At 36.7% G+C, this 17753-nt stretch overlaps 1 protein-coding gene across 7 annotated transcripts in view; it reads left to right on the top strand.

Moving 5' to 3' along the window:
* The window catches only part of TMEM62 (transmembrane protein 62), a 50190-nt gene that overhangs the window by 28904 nt on the left and 3533 nt on the right, over positions 1–17753 (top strand). For 5 of the 7 annotated variants that reach the window (XM_082616920.1, XM_082616918.1, XM_082616924.1 and 2 more), the window contains 6 exons: positions 1938–2093; positions 4328–4366; positions 5384–5543; positions 9755–9868; positions 12553–12637; positions 15607–15711. In XM_082616920.1, coding sequence (XP_082473046.1) covers positions 1938–2093; positions 4328–4366; positions 5384–5543; positions 9755–9868; positions 12553–12637; positions 15607–15711 — 659 coding nt within the window. The remainder of the gene's footprint in view (positions 1–1937; positions 2094–4327; positions 4367–5383; positions 5544–9754; positions 9869–12552; positions 12638–15606; positions 15712–17753) is intronic. The other 2 variants (XM_082616921.1, XM_082616919.1) reach the window with 1 other exon arrangement.

Raw genomic sequence — 17753 nt, 5'->3', positions numbered from 1 at the left:
AATATATATTTATTGAGAAGAACGAAATATATATATTTGAGAATAACTTAAGTGCAAGTTTAAGTATAAATAAGTATCACCTCATTGTTTTTTATCAATTGCTCTTTAACTTAGTCAAACCCAGTGCTATGAAGATATTAGGTACTTAGTGAATATTTGTTGAGCTGAATATGTTATCTTTCTATAACTACAGTTGATCTTAGAGCAACACAGTTTGAACTGTGCAGGTCAACATATACTCAGATGTTTTTCACAAAATACTTACTACAGTACCACACAATCTGTGGTTAGTTGAATCTGTGGATATGGAACTGAAGATACAGAGGGCTGATTGGGAAATTATACTCGGATTTTCTACTGCTTGGGGGTCGGTGCCCCAACACCCACATTGTTCAAGGGTCAACTGTACTTCCATTCATTAAAAAGCAGCTTTATATCTTGGAAGGTACTTATTCATTTCAGTTGGCTTTTCTAGAAATTGTATAAGAGCTATGCTTGAAGCCTGTGATTAGTTGGCAACTGTAATTACTTTGAACTAAGACCTGTCTGTTCATGACTGTGAGGCTGTGGGCTGGGCTGGAATTGCCTTTTACCAGGTAGCCTTCCTAACCCTTGATCAGCTTCTTTATTTCTTATAAATGCTACAGTTAGAAGTTAAGTGATGTTAATTATGGAACCATTTCCTTTCTTTCTCTTCCCACCTGCTCTCCTGTATTCCAACCCTGGGGTTTTATTTGGAGTTTGTTTTACTGAAAGGACCTAACCTTTACCTGCCCTTATAAACGTTTAAATTATATTAGTACAATAGAAGAGTTTTTTTTTTTTGGGCTGTGCCTCATGGCTTGTGGAATCCTAGCTCCCCAACTGGGCATTGAACCCTGGCCCTCAGCAGTGAGAGCATGGAGTCCTAACCATTGGACTGCCAGGGAATTCCCTAGGAGAGTTTTTAAAAACAGTTAGTATATTAGTAATGTTAGACTAGGCTTTGTTGTGGATGCAAATAAATCTAGAAATATCAATGGCTTAACACAACAGATGTTTATTTTTTCATTTATGTAAATCGGTATGAGTCAGGGAAATTCTCCTCCATGGGGTAACTCAGGGATTCAGACTTCCTCCATCTTATAATGTGACTATTTCAACACCTCAATTCCAGGGCAGGCAAGAGAGCACAGAGAACTCACACCCATTCTTAAGTACTTTGGACCAGAAGTGTGATACGTGTCACTTCTGTTCACAGCCCATTGGCCAGAACTAGTCACATGGCCCCAACCTAATACCAGGGAGACTGGGAAATGCAGGGAAGCATGTGGAGTATTTGGTGAGCACTATTGTTTCTGCCATAGCTAATCATTTCTCTCCTTAGTTCTAAAAGTTAGAAAATACAAAACTTTGGTTACTTTTTAGTGAATAGTTTTACCTTGCATTGTGCATTTAGAAAATCAAAACCACTTAACTTTTGCTGTTTTCTTTGAAATTATAGAAATAAAAGTTTAAAAGTTTAAAGGTTTCTAAGTGTGTTTATTTTAATATTTTATATAGCATTGTTGATGGGATGAAGAATGTCAGATATTATTAGACTTATGATGAATGTTTTAGGTTCAAAATAGTCTTAAAGTATAGAAATCAAATGACTTAATTCAACAAACATTTATTTAAAAATTAAAGAGTACATGCTATGTATCAGACATTGTTCTAGGACACAGTGAAAATTCATTGCTTCAGTCAGATCCCAGTTGTGACACATGTCACATGTGCCAAAATGTATAAAGTGATAAGGGCAAGGGAAGAAAGAGGAACAATATTATTTACTCTGCATTCAAATTCATGATCTCAGAAAGTATAGTTTTATATTTTTACATTTGTTCTGTATATATCTTTCAGGCCCTCTTATAATATAAAGTAACTAAATTACCTTATTGTCCTCTGGTGTCTAGGTACCGGATCTTTGCTTTTGATCATGACCTCTTTAGCTTTGCAGATTTGATCTTTGGCGAGTGGCCTGTGGTTCTTATCACTAATCCTAAATCACTCCTCTATAGTTCTGCTAAACATGAACCACTAGAAAGACTCCTTCACTCAACACACATCAGGTATGTAGCAGTTTTTCAGAATTTACTTTCAGTTTGATATTGATGAAGAATAAGTCATTGTGATTGCATTCTTATGTGAAAGCTATGAGATGCTCTATTTTAGTTTTCTCAGCAATCTAAACATTATATAAATTGCCTACTGTTTCATTCCTATTCAGATAAAAAGTATATAATTTTTAAGTTGCTGAAATAAAAAAAAATCTAGAAACCCATAATCCTACCATTATTATTTTTGTCTTTTATTCTCGCTTTTTTTTGTGTGTGTGATACGCGGGCCTCTCACTGTTTTGGCCTCTCCCATTGTGGAGCACATGCTCTGGACGCACAGGCTCAGCAGCCATGGCTCACGGGCCCAGCCACTCCGTGGCATGGGGGATCCTTCCGGACCGGGGCACGAACCCGTGTCCCCTGCATCGGCAGGCGAACTCTCAACCACTGCGCCACCAGGGAGGCCCTCTCGCTTTTTTTATATGCATGGTTTTACATTGCTGTAATCATAATGTACCTATTCATTTGTATCCTACTTTAAAAAATTTACATCATATATCAGAAGTATATTTTTTTTTGTTTTGCTACATAGCCTTTCAAAAAAGCAAAAGCTATGTAAACCTTCTGGAATTGAAAATTCATTTGGCATATGAATTTGACAGTGTATATAAATAGAATCTTTTTTAAATTTATTTTTTATTGAAGTATTGTTGAATTACAATGTGTTAATTACTGCTGAGAGCAAAGTGACTCAGTAATACATGTATACATTCTTTTTCATATTCTTTTCCATTATGGTTTATCACAGAATATTGAATATACTTCCCTGTGCTGTACTGTAGGACCTTGCTGTTTACCCATCCTGTATATAATAGTTTGCATCTGCTAATCCCAAACTCCCAGTCCTTCCCTCCCCCACCCCCTCCCCCTTGGCAACCACCAGTCTATTTTCTATGTCCCTGATTCTGTTGCTGTTTCATGGATAGGTTAATTTGTGTCATATTTTAGATTCCATATATAAGTGATACTATATGGTATTTGTCTTTCTAACTTCACTTAGTATGGTAATCTCTAGTTGAATCCATGTTGCCGCAGATGGCATTATTTCATTCTTTTTTATGGCTGAGTAGTATTAAATAGAATCTTAATGAGACATTAACATTCCTTTTGCAAGAGACATAACCTTTTGCAAACATAAGGGCACTTGTTTTAATATACTCTTTTAAATTTTATTTTGAAAAGTAGTACAACATAACTTTTGGAAAATAGAGTAATGGGATTATATATGTATCCCTGTCCCACCCCCCCATCCCCCAATAGAACTATTATTAACATGAGTTTTCCTTCTCAGGCATTCTCTTTCAGGCCTGTATTTACACAGTCGTAATCACAGGGCACAGTGTATTCTAACTGCTACTTTTTTTCTGTCAACAGAGAGAATGGACCACAGTTTAACCATTTTCCTATCTTATGGGTGAACTTTTAGATTTTTTTCTAATTTGAGGATGAACATCTGATGCATATAGATTCTTCCTTCATTTGAATAATTGCTTTAGATAGAGTTCTGGAAATAGGATTCTAGGTGAAATAGTTTGAATTCCTTTGTGACTGTTGATAAAGATTGCCTGATTACTTTTTTTTTTCAACTAAAATCATTCTTCTTTTTCAGAAAATTGTGGTAAAATATACATAACAAAATTTACCATGTTAAGCATTTTTAGTGGCAATAAGTACCTTTATATTGTTGTGCAACCATCACCACCATTTTTTTCAGCTTCCAAAACTGCAACTCTGTACCCATTCAACACTAACTCCCTATTCCCCCTCCCCCCAGCCCCTGGCAACCACCAATTCTACTTTCTGTCTCTATGAATTTGACAACTCTGGGTACCTCATAGGGGAATCATACAGTATTTGTCCTTTTGTGACTGGCTTTCTTTCATTTAGCATAATGTCCTCATCCATTTTGAAGCATGTTTCAGAATTTCCTTGCTTTTTAAGGCTGAGTATTCACTGTTTCATTGCATGTATACACTACATTTTGATAATCCATGCACCTGTTGATAGACATTTTTGCTTCTGCCTTTTCACTACTGTAAATAATGCTGCTATGAACATGGGTGTACAAATATGTTTTCCAGTCCCTGCTTTCAGTTCTTTGGGTATATATTCAGAAGTGGGATTGCTGGATCATGTGGTAATTCTGTGTTTAATTTTCTGAGGAACCTCCACATTGTTTTCCACAGTGGCTGCGCCATTTCACATTCCCACCAGCAGTGCACAAGGTACCTGATTACTTTTTTTTTTTTTTTTTTTCTTTGCGGTACGCGGGCCTCTCACTGTTGTGGCCTCTCCCGTTGCGGAGCGCAGGCTCTGGACGCGCAGGCTCAGCGGCCATGGCTCACAGGCCTAGCCGCTCTGCGGCATGTGGGATCTTCCCGGACCGGGGCACGAACCCATGTTTCCTGCATCAGCAGGCGGACCCTCAACCACTTCGCCACCAGGGAAGCCCCAAATTACTTTTTAAAACAGATACTAATTTATAATGTTACCAAGCAATATGAGTGCCAATTTCACAGCACTCTTATCATTATTGGATATTGTACTTTTACAAAAATTTACTAATTATTCTGGAAAAAAGGGTACCAATATGTTTTAATTTATTTCTTTTGATCACTAGGTAAGTGGAACATACATCTCTCGGTCAGGGTTCTTGATAGGAGCTGGATATCAGATTTAGATTTAGAATAGTTTCTAATTTCCCACCAATTCAGGTTGGCTGAATTATACAACTCCAGAAGCCACCATTTAGAAAGAAACCAGATCATATGAAGAGTGTCATATGAACAATTGTACAATGTAATGGTCTGCCTTACCGTTGTCCCTCGGTATCTCAGGGGGATTTGTTCCAGGACCCCCTGGGAATACCAAAGTGTACAGATGCTCAAGTCCTTTATATAAACTGGTGTAGTATTTGCATATAACCTATGCACATCCTCCATATACTTTAACTCATATCTAGATTACTTATAATACCTAACACAATGTAACTGCCATGTAAATAGTTGCTGGTGAGAGGCAAATTAAAGGTTTGCTTTTTGGAACTTTCTTGAAATTTTTCTTTTCTGAGTATTTTTGATCCCATGGTTGGTAGAAACCACAGGTTCCACATCCCAGTAACTCGCAGATCAACCAACGGAAGGCCAACTGTACTTACATCTTTTCAGGTTATAATAGGGTTATTATTCTTTATAAAAACAATGCCAAATACCTAAAACCATGCATTTATGCTCTCATTTTAGAGTCTTGGTGTTTTCCTTATCTTCCATTACTTCAGTCGCAGTTAAGATTGATGGAGTTCATTTAGGGCAAGCTAGTCATTTGTCTGGTCCTATTTTCATACTAAAGTGGAATCCAAGAAACTACAGTAATAAGACACATAACATAGAAGTAATCGTCCAGGTAAGTTAGTAATTTTCAACTTGCTATGTGAATGATTAGGCTGTAACCACATTGAACTCCGATTTGTTTTTTGTTTTGTTTTTGTCAATTGATAAGATGAAACTAAGTTAATAAAAAATTTGAATACACTGGATTTAGTATGTTCTGAAAATGGACACTCAGGAATAATTCTACTTTTGGACTAAAAACTGGGCAGAGGACATGAGTGTGCAACTACTGGCTATAGTCCCCTCTTTTTATCCCCAGGGAATCATTCTTCTGTTTTCTTCCAGCTTTGGCCAGAATCTTTTAATAATGGGAGCACATTCCCCAATATTCCTGAAGATAATAGAATAAGTCGGAAAACATATAATATTTACGTATCCACGCCTTTGTTTGCTGTCTCCAAGTATAGGAAATTGTGTCACTATTTTTGAAAGCTCTAGGGTAAATAATTTTTAAGGCATCCATCAAAGGGATTTTTTGTTTGGGGAGTGGGCATTGATAGCACATGCAGTAACTGTCTGCCTGTCCCTTTTCTGATGCAGCTTGGGGAGCATTTAATTCACTAGACCTGCCAGAGTAGAAAGTGATCATCATCACCAAAATAAAGCAGTTTCATCAACAATCTGAAACACTTTAGGGGATAGACTGTGCTAAAAAATTAGCTTCTGGAAAAAAAAATCTGTCAATTTCTACAACTTTATGATTTGATGAAGTTTTAAACTATTTATCTTTTAATGTTAAGTCTTAGTTTGAAGATTATCAAGTAGTCCTTCAGAAAACACATGTGATTATTTTTATTGTCTTTTTTGTATGTGTCACAGAGAAGGATTTAGAGCAGGAAGGAGCTATTTACTGAGCTTCTTCTAAGGAGACACTTAGAATTTTTTACGAAATCTGTATAACAATCTTATGTGGTGGGTGGTTTTATCCCCAATTCATAGATGAGGAAATGAGAGAAGGCACTTTGCAGTGCCACCCATCTTTTTTTTTTTTCTTGCGGTACGTGGGCCTCTCACTGTTGTGGCCTCTCCCGTTGCAGAGCACAGGCTCTGGACGCACAGGCCCTGCGGCCATGGCTCACGGGCCCAGCCGCTCCACGGCATGTGGGATCTTCCCGGACCGGGGCATGAACCCGTGTTCCTTGCATCGGCAGGCGGACTCTCAACCACTGCGCCACCAGGGAAGCCCAGTACCACCCATCTTTGAAGTGTTCTGCTTAGGAGGAGGAAGACACTCATGGGTAGGAAGTGGAAGGAGGGACTCCTGGGGATGAACTCCTTAAGGTCTTTCATATTAGAAGTTGGCTCATTTTAAAAAGACTTGAAGATACAAGTGCACATAGAATAAATTGTTCCCTATCTTTTCAGTCATGGGGAAGAAGTAGGAGCAACCGTAGGAGACCTGTTCACTGTTGGAATGGAGAACTTCCAAATCTTTGGATTGCTTCCGAACCCCAGCTTCTGTAGTTTTATGAGGAAGAAACCGTAGCTCACATTTCTTGAACATTTCTGCCTGCTTAGTTGAATCCTTAGTAAAAATGTGAAATCACATGTACTTTTTATATGTTTAACATTTCTTACGTTATTGAGGTAGAATTTATATTAACTCCATATATTTAAAGAGTACAATTTTGTGTGTTTTGACTTTCTTATACATCCTTAAAACCATTTCTACAATCAATATGATCTATCACCCTCAAAAGTTTTCTAATGTCCCTTTACAACTGCCTTCCCTCCACCCTCATTTCCAGGCAACCACTGATCTGTTTTATGTCTATGAGTATAACTTTAAAAAATTAGTCTACTGAATATTAAACAGGAAACCTGTCCCCTCATTCATCAGTGAGAAAGTTCTGTCCTTTTAAATACAGTATACCATAGATAAGTCTGAAAGAAAAATTCATGGGAGAAGACATCGATTTATTATCTTATATTTTATCTATTCACTGTATTTATTGAATATCTGTAAAGTTCTGGGCAGCCTAGTACCAACTAGACCTTTAGATCAGTTCTCAGTGTGGTTCCTGAAATAGTAGCATCAACATCACCTAGGAACTTGTTAGAAATCCCATCCCACACCTATGTATCAGAAACTCTGGAGATGGAACCCAGCCATCTGTTTTGACAGCCCCTTCAGGTGATTCTGATGTGCATTAAAGTTTGAGAACCAGAATTTAAGATTATTGTGCCTCCTTTGCCAATTTAAAGAGCAAACTCTAGAAATCTCTATATCTCAAAATTAAAGAAAATCTCTGCCTTAAAACAAGAACTTAAAAAAAACCCTAAGAACTTGTCATTCAGAGTAAGAACATTTGAGCAATAAAAGTTTGATAAACACCAGTACAAGTTCTTTTTGCTATTTTAAAACTTTTTATGATGAGGAATTTTTAAAATATATGAAAGAGATAATACTGTAATAAATCTCCATGTAGCCTTCACCCAACTTCAAAGATTATCAACTTTCGACCAGTCTTGTTTCATCTGTACCCCATCCACTTCTCCCTGTACCACGATGTCATTTCATCTGCGTAAATATGACAGTATATATCTCTAAAAGATAAGAGCTATTTTAAAAAAATGTAACCATAGTACCATATCACACCTGAAAAAATAACAGTAATTCCTTAATATCAAACTATCCGGCTAGTGTCCAGTTTTCTTATTTTGTCACATATAATTGCGTTTGGTTGGTTCAAATAAGAATCCAAACAAGGCTCAAATATTGCATTTAGGTGATTGTCTCTTCAGTGTCTTTTAACCTATAGGTTCCCTCTCCACCCTCCTTTTTTTTTCCCCTCTCAATTTGTTTGCTTTGGAAACTGGATCTTTTATCCTGTACTGTTTCTGTGTTCTGGATTTTTGCTGTTTATATCCATGTGTTATCATATAGCATGTTCCTCTACCCCATCTAGTTTCTATTACTGTAGTTAGATTTCGAGGTTAGATCAGATCTGAGTCTGTTTTTTGGCAGGAATACTTCATTTGGTGTTTTATGCTTTTATCAGAAGCCTATAGTATCTGGTCGTCTCTCTTTTAATAATGTTAAGATTGATCAATGTATGCAGATATTGTTGACCCTACCCAGTGGTATGCTGGTAAATATTTAACAACCAGCTTGGGGCAGGTTTGAAGGGAGGATCCTGATTTGTAGCGTCTCCCTGATTTATACCAATTTCCATAGTATAAGTATTCCTTCTGTAGCTGATTTTAAGCTACTGACGCATCAGCTGGTCTGCAAAATTCCTGAATATGTAGCAGTTGGCCCTTGTGGGTCAGTCAAGCCAGTGCCAGCACACTGCAGGCTTATCCTCCATTCAGCTTTTCAGTACCCAATCAGCTTTTCACTGAGGGATTAACACTTACTGGTAATCTCAGCCTAGATCCATTATTTCATCAGAGTCATAAAATGGTGATATTCAAATTGCCACTCCTAATTATAGGAGTATTAATTAGAATAGTCCCACAAAGAAAAAATTTGCCTCATCTATTTGGTACCCAGATATAGAGTTCATACAGGAAAGGCAGGATAAGTCTTCATTCCTCCTCCACCTTTCCTGTTCTAAACCAGTTTTCAAAGTAATGAGTTACTTCTCTAGCTTCTGCCAAAGGTAACTAAATGAGTCTTCTAGTATCATTATTAATTCATATTTTAAAAAATATATATTTGGTATGTTTCAATCCATTGCATTTATTCTTTTTGATGCTCAGTTGTTTGTCTTTGACTAGTGGGAGCCTCTCCAAGTTGGCCACTAAGTCCTTTGATACAATCCCTGTAGTCCTTGTTAGTTTTCTTGCTTTCTGGTAGAAGATGTTTCAAGTTCTTTTGCATTTCTTACTCAAGAACTGGAATCACCTGTTTCTGTAAAGAGCACTGGTTTCTTGTAGTGAGAAGTTTTATTTTGAGACCAAAATCTGGGCACTAGCCCAGCTAGCTCATTGTTGTTGAGTTCATTATTATTTTTAGGCCTTTTCAGTAAACAGAGGGAAATACAGATTTCTTTTTTTTAAAACAGAATACATTGTAATACATGCTGATATTTCCAGTTCAAATCTAGAATTACAGGGTTTAAAAGAAGTTTTATTTAAAGTGCTTATAGGAAGAATCAAAAGTAAATGAAAAAAATATTGCTTATTCTGAGTAACTGACAAAAGTTATTGGAAACTTAATCTTGGAACCTTGTACGTATTTGTACATGAGGGTTGCTTCTCTGCTGTGCTTATAACTAGGACTCTGCTGGAAGGAGTAAGAGTGTTCACCACATATTTTCTGCTCGAGAGGACATTCACCTCAGGTTTGATCCTCTGGCATCATTTATTCTCCTTACTGACCATTGTACTGTGGTGAGTAAATTCAACTACGTGTTATGTGTGTTTTTAATTTGGTAGGTCCAAAGTCATAAATAATATAATAATCATGTGATGAGAAAGTGGAACCTTATAAAATTAAAAGTTTAGTTGCTTGTCTAGAAGAATATGGTGATTTTAAATGGATTTGAATGAAAAGAAGTGGAGGCATGGACATATAATACCTGTTTTGGGACCTAGTTCTACCTAGTGCCATAAAACAAGGATAACTAAGGGAATTATAGGGACTGTGCTAAATTGGATTGGGATCTTTCAAAAATAATATTTCTTCCTACATAAATAATACATGCTTAATATAGAAAACTTGGAAAATTTAGAAATAAAGTACAATCAGCCCCACATCATTCTTTTATCACACTAGCCATTATCGCCATTGTATTTCTCATTATGATACTCTCTATTTATTTTTCTCTTATTTACATTAAGATATGAGTTTTTAATATAAAATGGTAATATACTTTTCATTCTCTTTTTTCTGTCTGATTTTTTCCACTGAGGAATTTGACTGTTTTCTCACATCACACTTATTTTATAAATGATGCTTATTGGCTGCATTATATTGTCATAGATACATCTTAATTTATTTTACTATTTCCCTTTTGTTGGACATTTGTTTCCAATTTTTCCCTCTACCATAAAAATACTGCTTATAACTAAGTTTTTGCACATAATAGTTTTTTTCTTAAACTTTTTGTTTTATATTGGAGTATAGTTGACAATGTTGTGATAGTTTCAGGTATACAGCAAAGTGATTCAGTTATACATATGCATGTATCTATCCTTTTTCAAATTCTTTTCCCATTTAGTTTGTTACATAATATTGAGCAGAGTTCCCTGTGCTATATATTAGAGGTCCTTATTGGTTATCCATTTTATTTTATTTCTTTTAATATTTATTTATTTATTTATTTATTTATTTTATTTGGTTGCGCTGGGTCTTAGTTGCAGCAGGTGGCCTCCTTAGTTGTGGCTCATTGGCTCCTTAATTGTGGCATGCGAACTCTTAGTTGCAGCATTGCATGTGGGATCTAGTTCCCTGACCAGGGATTGAACCCTGGCCCCTTGCATTGGGAGCGTGGAGTCTTAACCACTGCACCACCAGGGAAGTCCCTGGTCATCCATTTTAAATATAGCAGTGTGGGGCTTCCCTGGTGGCGCAGTGGTTGGGAGTCCGCCTGCTGATGCAGGGGACACGGGTTCGTGCCCCGGTTGGGAAGATCCCACATGCCGTGGAGCGGCTGGGCCCGTGAGCCATGGCCGCTGAGCCTGCGCGTCCAGAGCCTGTGCTCCGCAACGGGAGAGGCCACAGCAGTGAGAGGCCCGCGTACCACAAAAAAAAGAAAAAATATATATATATATATAGCAGTGTGTACATGTCAATTGCAAACTCCCTAACTATCCCTTCCCCCCACCCTTCGCCCCTGGTTTGTTTTCTAAGTCTGTGAGTCGTACATATTAGTTTTTTTGGAAATTTCTGGAAATGAATTGTTGGATCAAAGAGTGGACACATTATTCTATATACTTCATTTATTTATTACATAATTACACAAAATTTTAAATTATTTATTATATTCATGGTTTTTGGTCTGTCCGCCCTCATTAAAATATAAGCCCCATGAGGGCAGAGATCTTTGTCTTTTTGATATGCCTAACACAAGTAGGCCCTCAAATAAATATTTCTTGAATGAATAAATGGGTTTTTTTTTTAATATACACTGTCAAACTGTCTTTCAGAGAAGCTCTGGCAATTTATGCTTTATTTTCCTCAGATCTCCCTATCCTGGGTATTGATATAAAATACACTACAATGTTCAGAAGAAAATTTAAACCCCCAAATAAATAAATTTATCTCCCAGAGATAACCTTAATATATATCCTCACATATTTAAAATGTGAATTCCTTATTATTTTAATTTACTTTTATTACTTGTGTGATTGAACTTTTAAAAAATATGAATAATGGGCATTTGCCTCATTTTTACAAATCTTTTTGTGTCATTTATTTTTCTTTTGGGAATTTTTAACGGTTACCTAGATCAGGCTTTGGAAACTTTGGTGTACTTATGAATCACCTGGGAATGTTAATAAGAGGCAGATTCTGATTAGTAGGGCTGAGATGGGGCCTGAGATTCTGCATTCCTAACAGGCTGAAGGTGATTCCAGTGATGATCTGGGACCCATACTTTGAGAAACAAGAGCCTAGATAAAATGTCTCTTTACTGTGAATTAATCTCCAAGTGAGTGACTTCTTGATGGAGAAAGCATAAGGAAATGCAGTCTCTGTTCACTCAGCCTGCAGTGTACTGTGTACTGTTGTGTTTTTTTTCACTCCTATACAACTTTAAATAAAACAGTACAAATTATACTTATCCTGGTACAGTGAAAGTGGACTATTTTAATTTGATCACTTTATATAACTGTATGAAATCACTTAGTTTCAACATTGGTCCAGGTATCATATCCAAATCTTGAAAGAATAATGCTGAGGCAACTTACAGTTATCTTTTTTGGTGGGTCTGATGTTCAATTCTCTTTGACTGTATATTTTTCTCATATAGTCATTTCTGCTAATGATGTCATTTCCATTTTTGTTAATTAGGCCATTTAAAAAAACTGAAGCTATATCCATGTATCTATGTCACGTGAATATTTCTCTGCAGGCCCGGGTCCTTTTTGTGATGATTGTGCTGATCCAGCTCATCATTCTCATTACTTTTCGGTATCGAGCATATCCAGAGCATAAAGGTTAGTCACCATGGTTCCTTAATCTTAGAAGACTTTACTTTAGTGTATCCCATAATGTCCTCACTATTACCAAGTGATAAATATCAATGCAAATTATCTTTGCCTGAGCTCTGTGAGGTGCATCCTTCAAACTACCATGCTCACCTGAAACCCTCTCTTCCATACCATTTTCTCCAGCCATTCTAGGTCATAATGAGCGCTTGTTTCTCTGAATCCCAATAGTCCTTCCTGAGGATTAATTCTGTATTTAACTAGCCAATGACCTTGTTTTACATTACCACTTCAAATGTATATACATTTTCTCTTCAATCAGACTGTAAGTTCCTCAATATAGGAGCTCTTCTTTTCTACTTCTTTTCTCTTTTCCACGGCACCCAGTTTGTGCATTACAGACAATAAATACTTGTTGAATTAAATGTTCATTATCCCTTCTTGGCTTGGATGAAGTCCCTGGGATCAGGAACTGATTGTGGGGGAGGTGAGTACTGTAGTAAAGGTTAAACAGTAAAATGATTAACTGAATAGGTAGTATACATATACAAACTGAATGTTTGTCTGCTTATATATATATATATTTAAATTCTATGAAAAAGTTCAAGAAGCACTATTGCACACATATATTTTCTTGCCAGTATACAGTATAAATAAATAAATATTTGAGGGAGGCCCCAGCCTCATGTGGGAATACCAGTATTTTTGTATAGTTGTTTAAAATTTACAACATATTTTTACCTACATTATCTCACTTAATCCTTACAACAATCCTGTGAGGTAGGTATTATTGTCCCCATTTTAAAGATTAGAAGACTAAGGACTGCAGAGGTTATGTAGGTTGTCCAATGTCTCATAGCTAATAAGAGACTGACCCCAGGTTAGTTTTTTTCTTTAAACAACACTTCTCAACTTTGACTACACCTTGGAATCTTTTTAACATCTCAGTGTCTACACAGCACCCTCAGTGTTTACACAGGATCTCTGGGGGTAGGACCTAAGCATCAGTATTTTTTAAAGCACCCCAGATGATTCCAATGTGCAGTCAGGGCTGAGAAGCACGGCTCTGTCTAAAGCAGTATTTTCAGTCCTGCTGCCTAGAATCACCTGGGTTGCTGTCCCAGCTCCCCTCTTCCCCAGGCCAATTAAATCAGAATCTCTGGAGGGTGAGACCTGGGCATGAGTATTTACTAAAAGTTCCCTCAGGTTATTCTAATGTGTAGCCAAAGTAGAGAATCATTGCTTAAAGTTTAAGGCATAGCTGCCTCTAAGGCTAAAGAATGATGTATTTACAATATATAATTACTATAGGTAGATATGTAGATTAATACTTTGAGAAGTACCAGACTAGAACAAGAGAGAAGCTGAGAGATGAGTGAGTCGCAAGTATGAAACACACAAAGTGAGAAAGGCCATGCGTTATCAGGCTTTGTCTGAAATTAACTGTCAGGCTGAACAGTGTTATGAGTATAAAATGAATATGCTGGCCTATTAGGGAAGACGTGCTATTTAACTTACATCAGGCTGTCTTTCACTGGAGCCAGTCCTTTAAACCTTTAAATAGTTCACCTCTAGCATTGCTCACTGTGTACTGAGCTTGCCATCATAGTCTTCTGCTAACCAGTGTATGATCGGCTGCAGATGAGTGAAATGGCTTGCTGGGGTTGAGGAACTGTGATGATTTAGTCTGTGGCTGCAGAATGAAGCCCTTACGCTTGGGCTTTCTGGCACTGTATTGTGTGTGTGTGTTTGCTGCACCACACAGCTTGTGGGATCTTAGTTTTCTGACCAGGGAATGAACCTGGGCCCTCGTCAGTGAGAGTGCAGAGTACTAACCACTGGGAAACCAGGGAATTCCCTTTAAGAGATGCTAATTTGGAGACTTTTGCGGATCCCTTTCAGTTGGAGTAAGAGGATAGCTGTGAGTTAAGAGCTGTATCACATATGGGAAAGGAATATTTGGACAGACACTCATAGTTAAGATTAAATTTTGATATTTGTTTGATATGCCTTTGATATATATATAGTATATATAGTACTATATATATAGTTTCTAGAAAATTTTATTGGAGATAGTTGATTTACAATGTTGTGTTAGTTTCAGGTGTACAGCAAAGTGATTCAGTTATACATATATGTATATTCATTCTTTCTCAGATTCTTTTCTCATATAGGTTATTACAGAATATTGAGTAGAGTTCCCTGTGCTATACAGTAGGTCCTTGTTGGTTATCTATCTTGTATATAGTAGTGTGTGTATGTTAATCCCAAGCTCCTGATTTATCCCTCACCCCCACGTTTCCCCTTTGGTAACCATAAATTTGTTTTCAATATCTGTAAGTTTGTTTCTGTTTTGTAAATAAGTTCATTTGTATCATTTTTTAAAAATTAGATTGCACATATGAGTGATATCATATATTTGTCTTTTTCTGTCTGAATTACTTCACTTAGTATGATAATTTCTAGGTCCATCCATGTTGCTGCAAACGGTATTATTTCATTCTTTTTTTATGGCTGAGTAATATTCCATTATATATGTACCACATCTTTATCCATTCCTCTGTCAGTGGACGTTTAGGTTGCTTCTATGTCTTGGCTATTGTGAATGTTGCTGCAATGAACATTGGGGTGGCCTTTGATATATTTTGATGCAACTTTTGGAAGTTTGTACATTTGGATACTAAATCTCATGGAAAACAGGGATTTGATCATCCTTTGAGCACAGAATATATGTGTTTGTGTGTGTGTGTGTGTGTGTGTGACAATTACACCATTGCTTTGCCTTCCTACCCTCTGTAATTCTAAGTGAGTTGGTTTATCAGAATTCCTGCCAACTTCTGAATTTAAAGTGGTATCATCCATATAACAAATGATTTGCTGAAAATGTAGTAGATGCCCATGGAAGTCTTCTAGAAAATATTATTAAAAACTTGAACTTTGCATGTGTTCACTGGATTTTTCAAATTTATTCTGTTTAGGACCTCCAGGATTTGTAAATTTGACCTCATTTTCCCTTCATGTCTTGAGCAAAATAAGCATCTTCTACTATTCTGTGTTGTTGCTGACACTCTATACAGTGCTGGGTAAGTCAATTGGGAAACCTGAGATTGTGGAGAATTCTGCCAAAGAATATACTGAGAATTTTAACAGTAGTCATTTAGGTTCTTGAGAGCATAATGACCGGCACACTGCTCCTTCATAAGTCATTTCCTGTGACGTGATCTTGGGAAATAAAGTTCCTTCCTAACTTAAAGGACATTTAGTCAACACCAAGTTAACTTAAGGGTGCTGAGAGGACCATCACAATTAGTATTTGTGTAGAAACCTAATAGAAGATAGAAGTTCAGCTTAAATGCCATCTCCTCAAAGCAGCCTTCTTTGACCACCTTAAAGCTTTATCCTCTATTTCACCATACTTTTTATTTCCTTCATTACTTTATCAGAATTTATGATTATCTTTTGTATATATCATCTCTCCCCTCATTAGAATATCCATTGATGTCCTGTCTATCTTGTTCCCTTCTATGCCCAGCATTAAGCACAATGCCTAGTATGTAGTTGAGTGACTGTTTACTACCGTGTGACTCCTAAAAACTCAGCTCAAAAAAGAGAGAAACCGAGATAAGCAGTGAGTTCAGGCATTTGAGCTCTTCTCTTATATTAATTATTATACCCAATACTGACAAAATCACTTAGTCACTTATGGAAGCAGAAAGCACTGTGAGTCTCTTTTTAAAGCTTTTTACTAATGTTCCTTACTAAGAGTGATTTAGGAGTAGATTAGACTATTTGTTGCTTAGTCTATGTTTTCTACCTTCAGTCCATCTTTGGACTTTTCTTTCCTCATTAGAAACTCCCACCCGAGAACAGAAAGTAGTTAAAGAAATAATATGACCCTTTACAATTCTGTATAACAAGCTATGCCAGATTCCCCTTTTGAGGTAGAAGATAGGTTGAAGCTGTTTTAGACACTTGTCTTCCACTAGGAGGCAAAGCAGGTGATTTGGTTCCTGGCTGTAAAGGAAAACATTCGAAGGAGAGTTGTTTCATTTTTAAAGGTTGAAACTTAAAAGGGGAAACACTTTGTAAAACTAATATGTATCTAATGGAGTATATATAATATATATCTGAGAAAATTACCTATGACTTTTTAAAGTTGAACTCTACTCTTATTTTTTTTTAATATTTATTCATTTATTTATTTGGCTACACCGGGTCTTAGTTGCAGCACATGGGATCTTCGTTGTGGCATGTGGGATCATTTAGTTGTGGCATGCAGGCTCTTAGTTGCAGCATGCAGGATCTAGTTCCCTGACCAGGGATTGAACCCGGGCCCCCTGCATTGGGAGCGCAGAGTCTTAACCACTGGACCACCAGGGAAGTCCCAGTTGAACTCTACCCTTACCAGCAAATGATGGTATTACATTTTGAGAAGGGAAATCTGACTGTCCCTTAATCACTCTTGACAATATAGTAGTTCTAGAAGCCTGAACATTGAGAAGGGGCAGTAAATAATAATACGGGGCAGAGAAAAGTCATTCTGGCATTGCAGATGAAAAATTAAAATAAAGAAGTGAGTTAAACTTTGTACATGTTAACCCTGAGTATGTAGTTGATGTACAAAGTAATGACTGTGGGTCAGCCAGAAAAGGTTAAAATACATTCATTAACATTTATAAGAAAGAAGTGTGTTTTAGAATGATTAAAGTGGTTGAAGTCTTGTTGCGTAAAGGAGTAAATCTCAGTTATCTGGAAAATTAACTGTGGTATCTATGGAGTACCTTTTTGCTTCTTAAAGGAAATGTTAATGCATTATATTGAGGTTACTACTGTAATAGAATCTTCTAAAATTTGTGAATGTACTCCTATCTGTTTCTGGAATCTATTCCAGGTATAGCACGTACTCAGGCAATTTCATAATCTAGAGAAATATGGAGCAAAGGAGCAAATAATTGGTTAGCTAGGATATTGAGTGCAACACAGAGATTAGCAAAGAAGAAAATCTGTACAAATAAATGCTTATAGATGACTAGTCTCATATTTCTTCATTATTTCTATAAATGCATCTCATGATGTATGTAATCAGTCATAGTTATTTAACTTCCTTTCTTGTTCATTGCCTCTT

The sequence above is a fragment of the Mesoplodon mirus genome (genome assembly GCF_964341445.2).
Source record: "Mesoplodon mirus genome assembly, chromosome: 4".
In the NCBI taxonomy this organism is placed as follows: domain Eukaryota; kingdom Metazoa; phylum Chordata; class Mammalia; order Artiodactyla; family Ziphiidae; genus Mesoplodon; species Mesoplodon mirus.
Note: the sequence above shows the minus strand (reverse complement) of the source record. Positions and strands in the feature narration are given on the sequence as shown.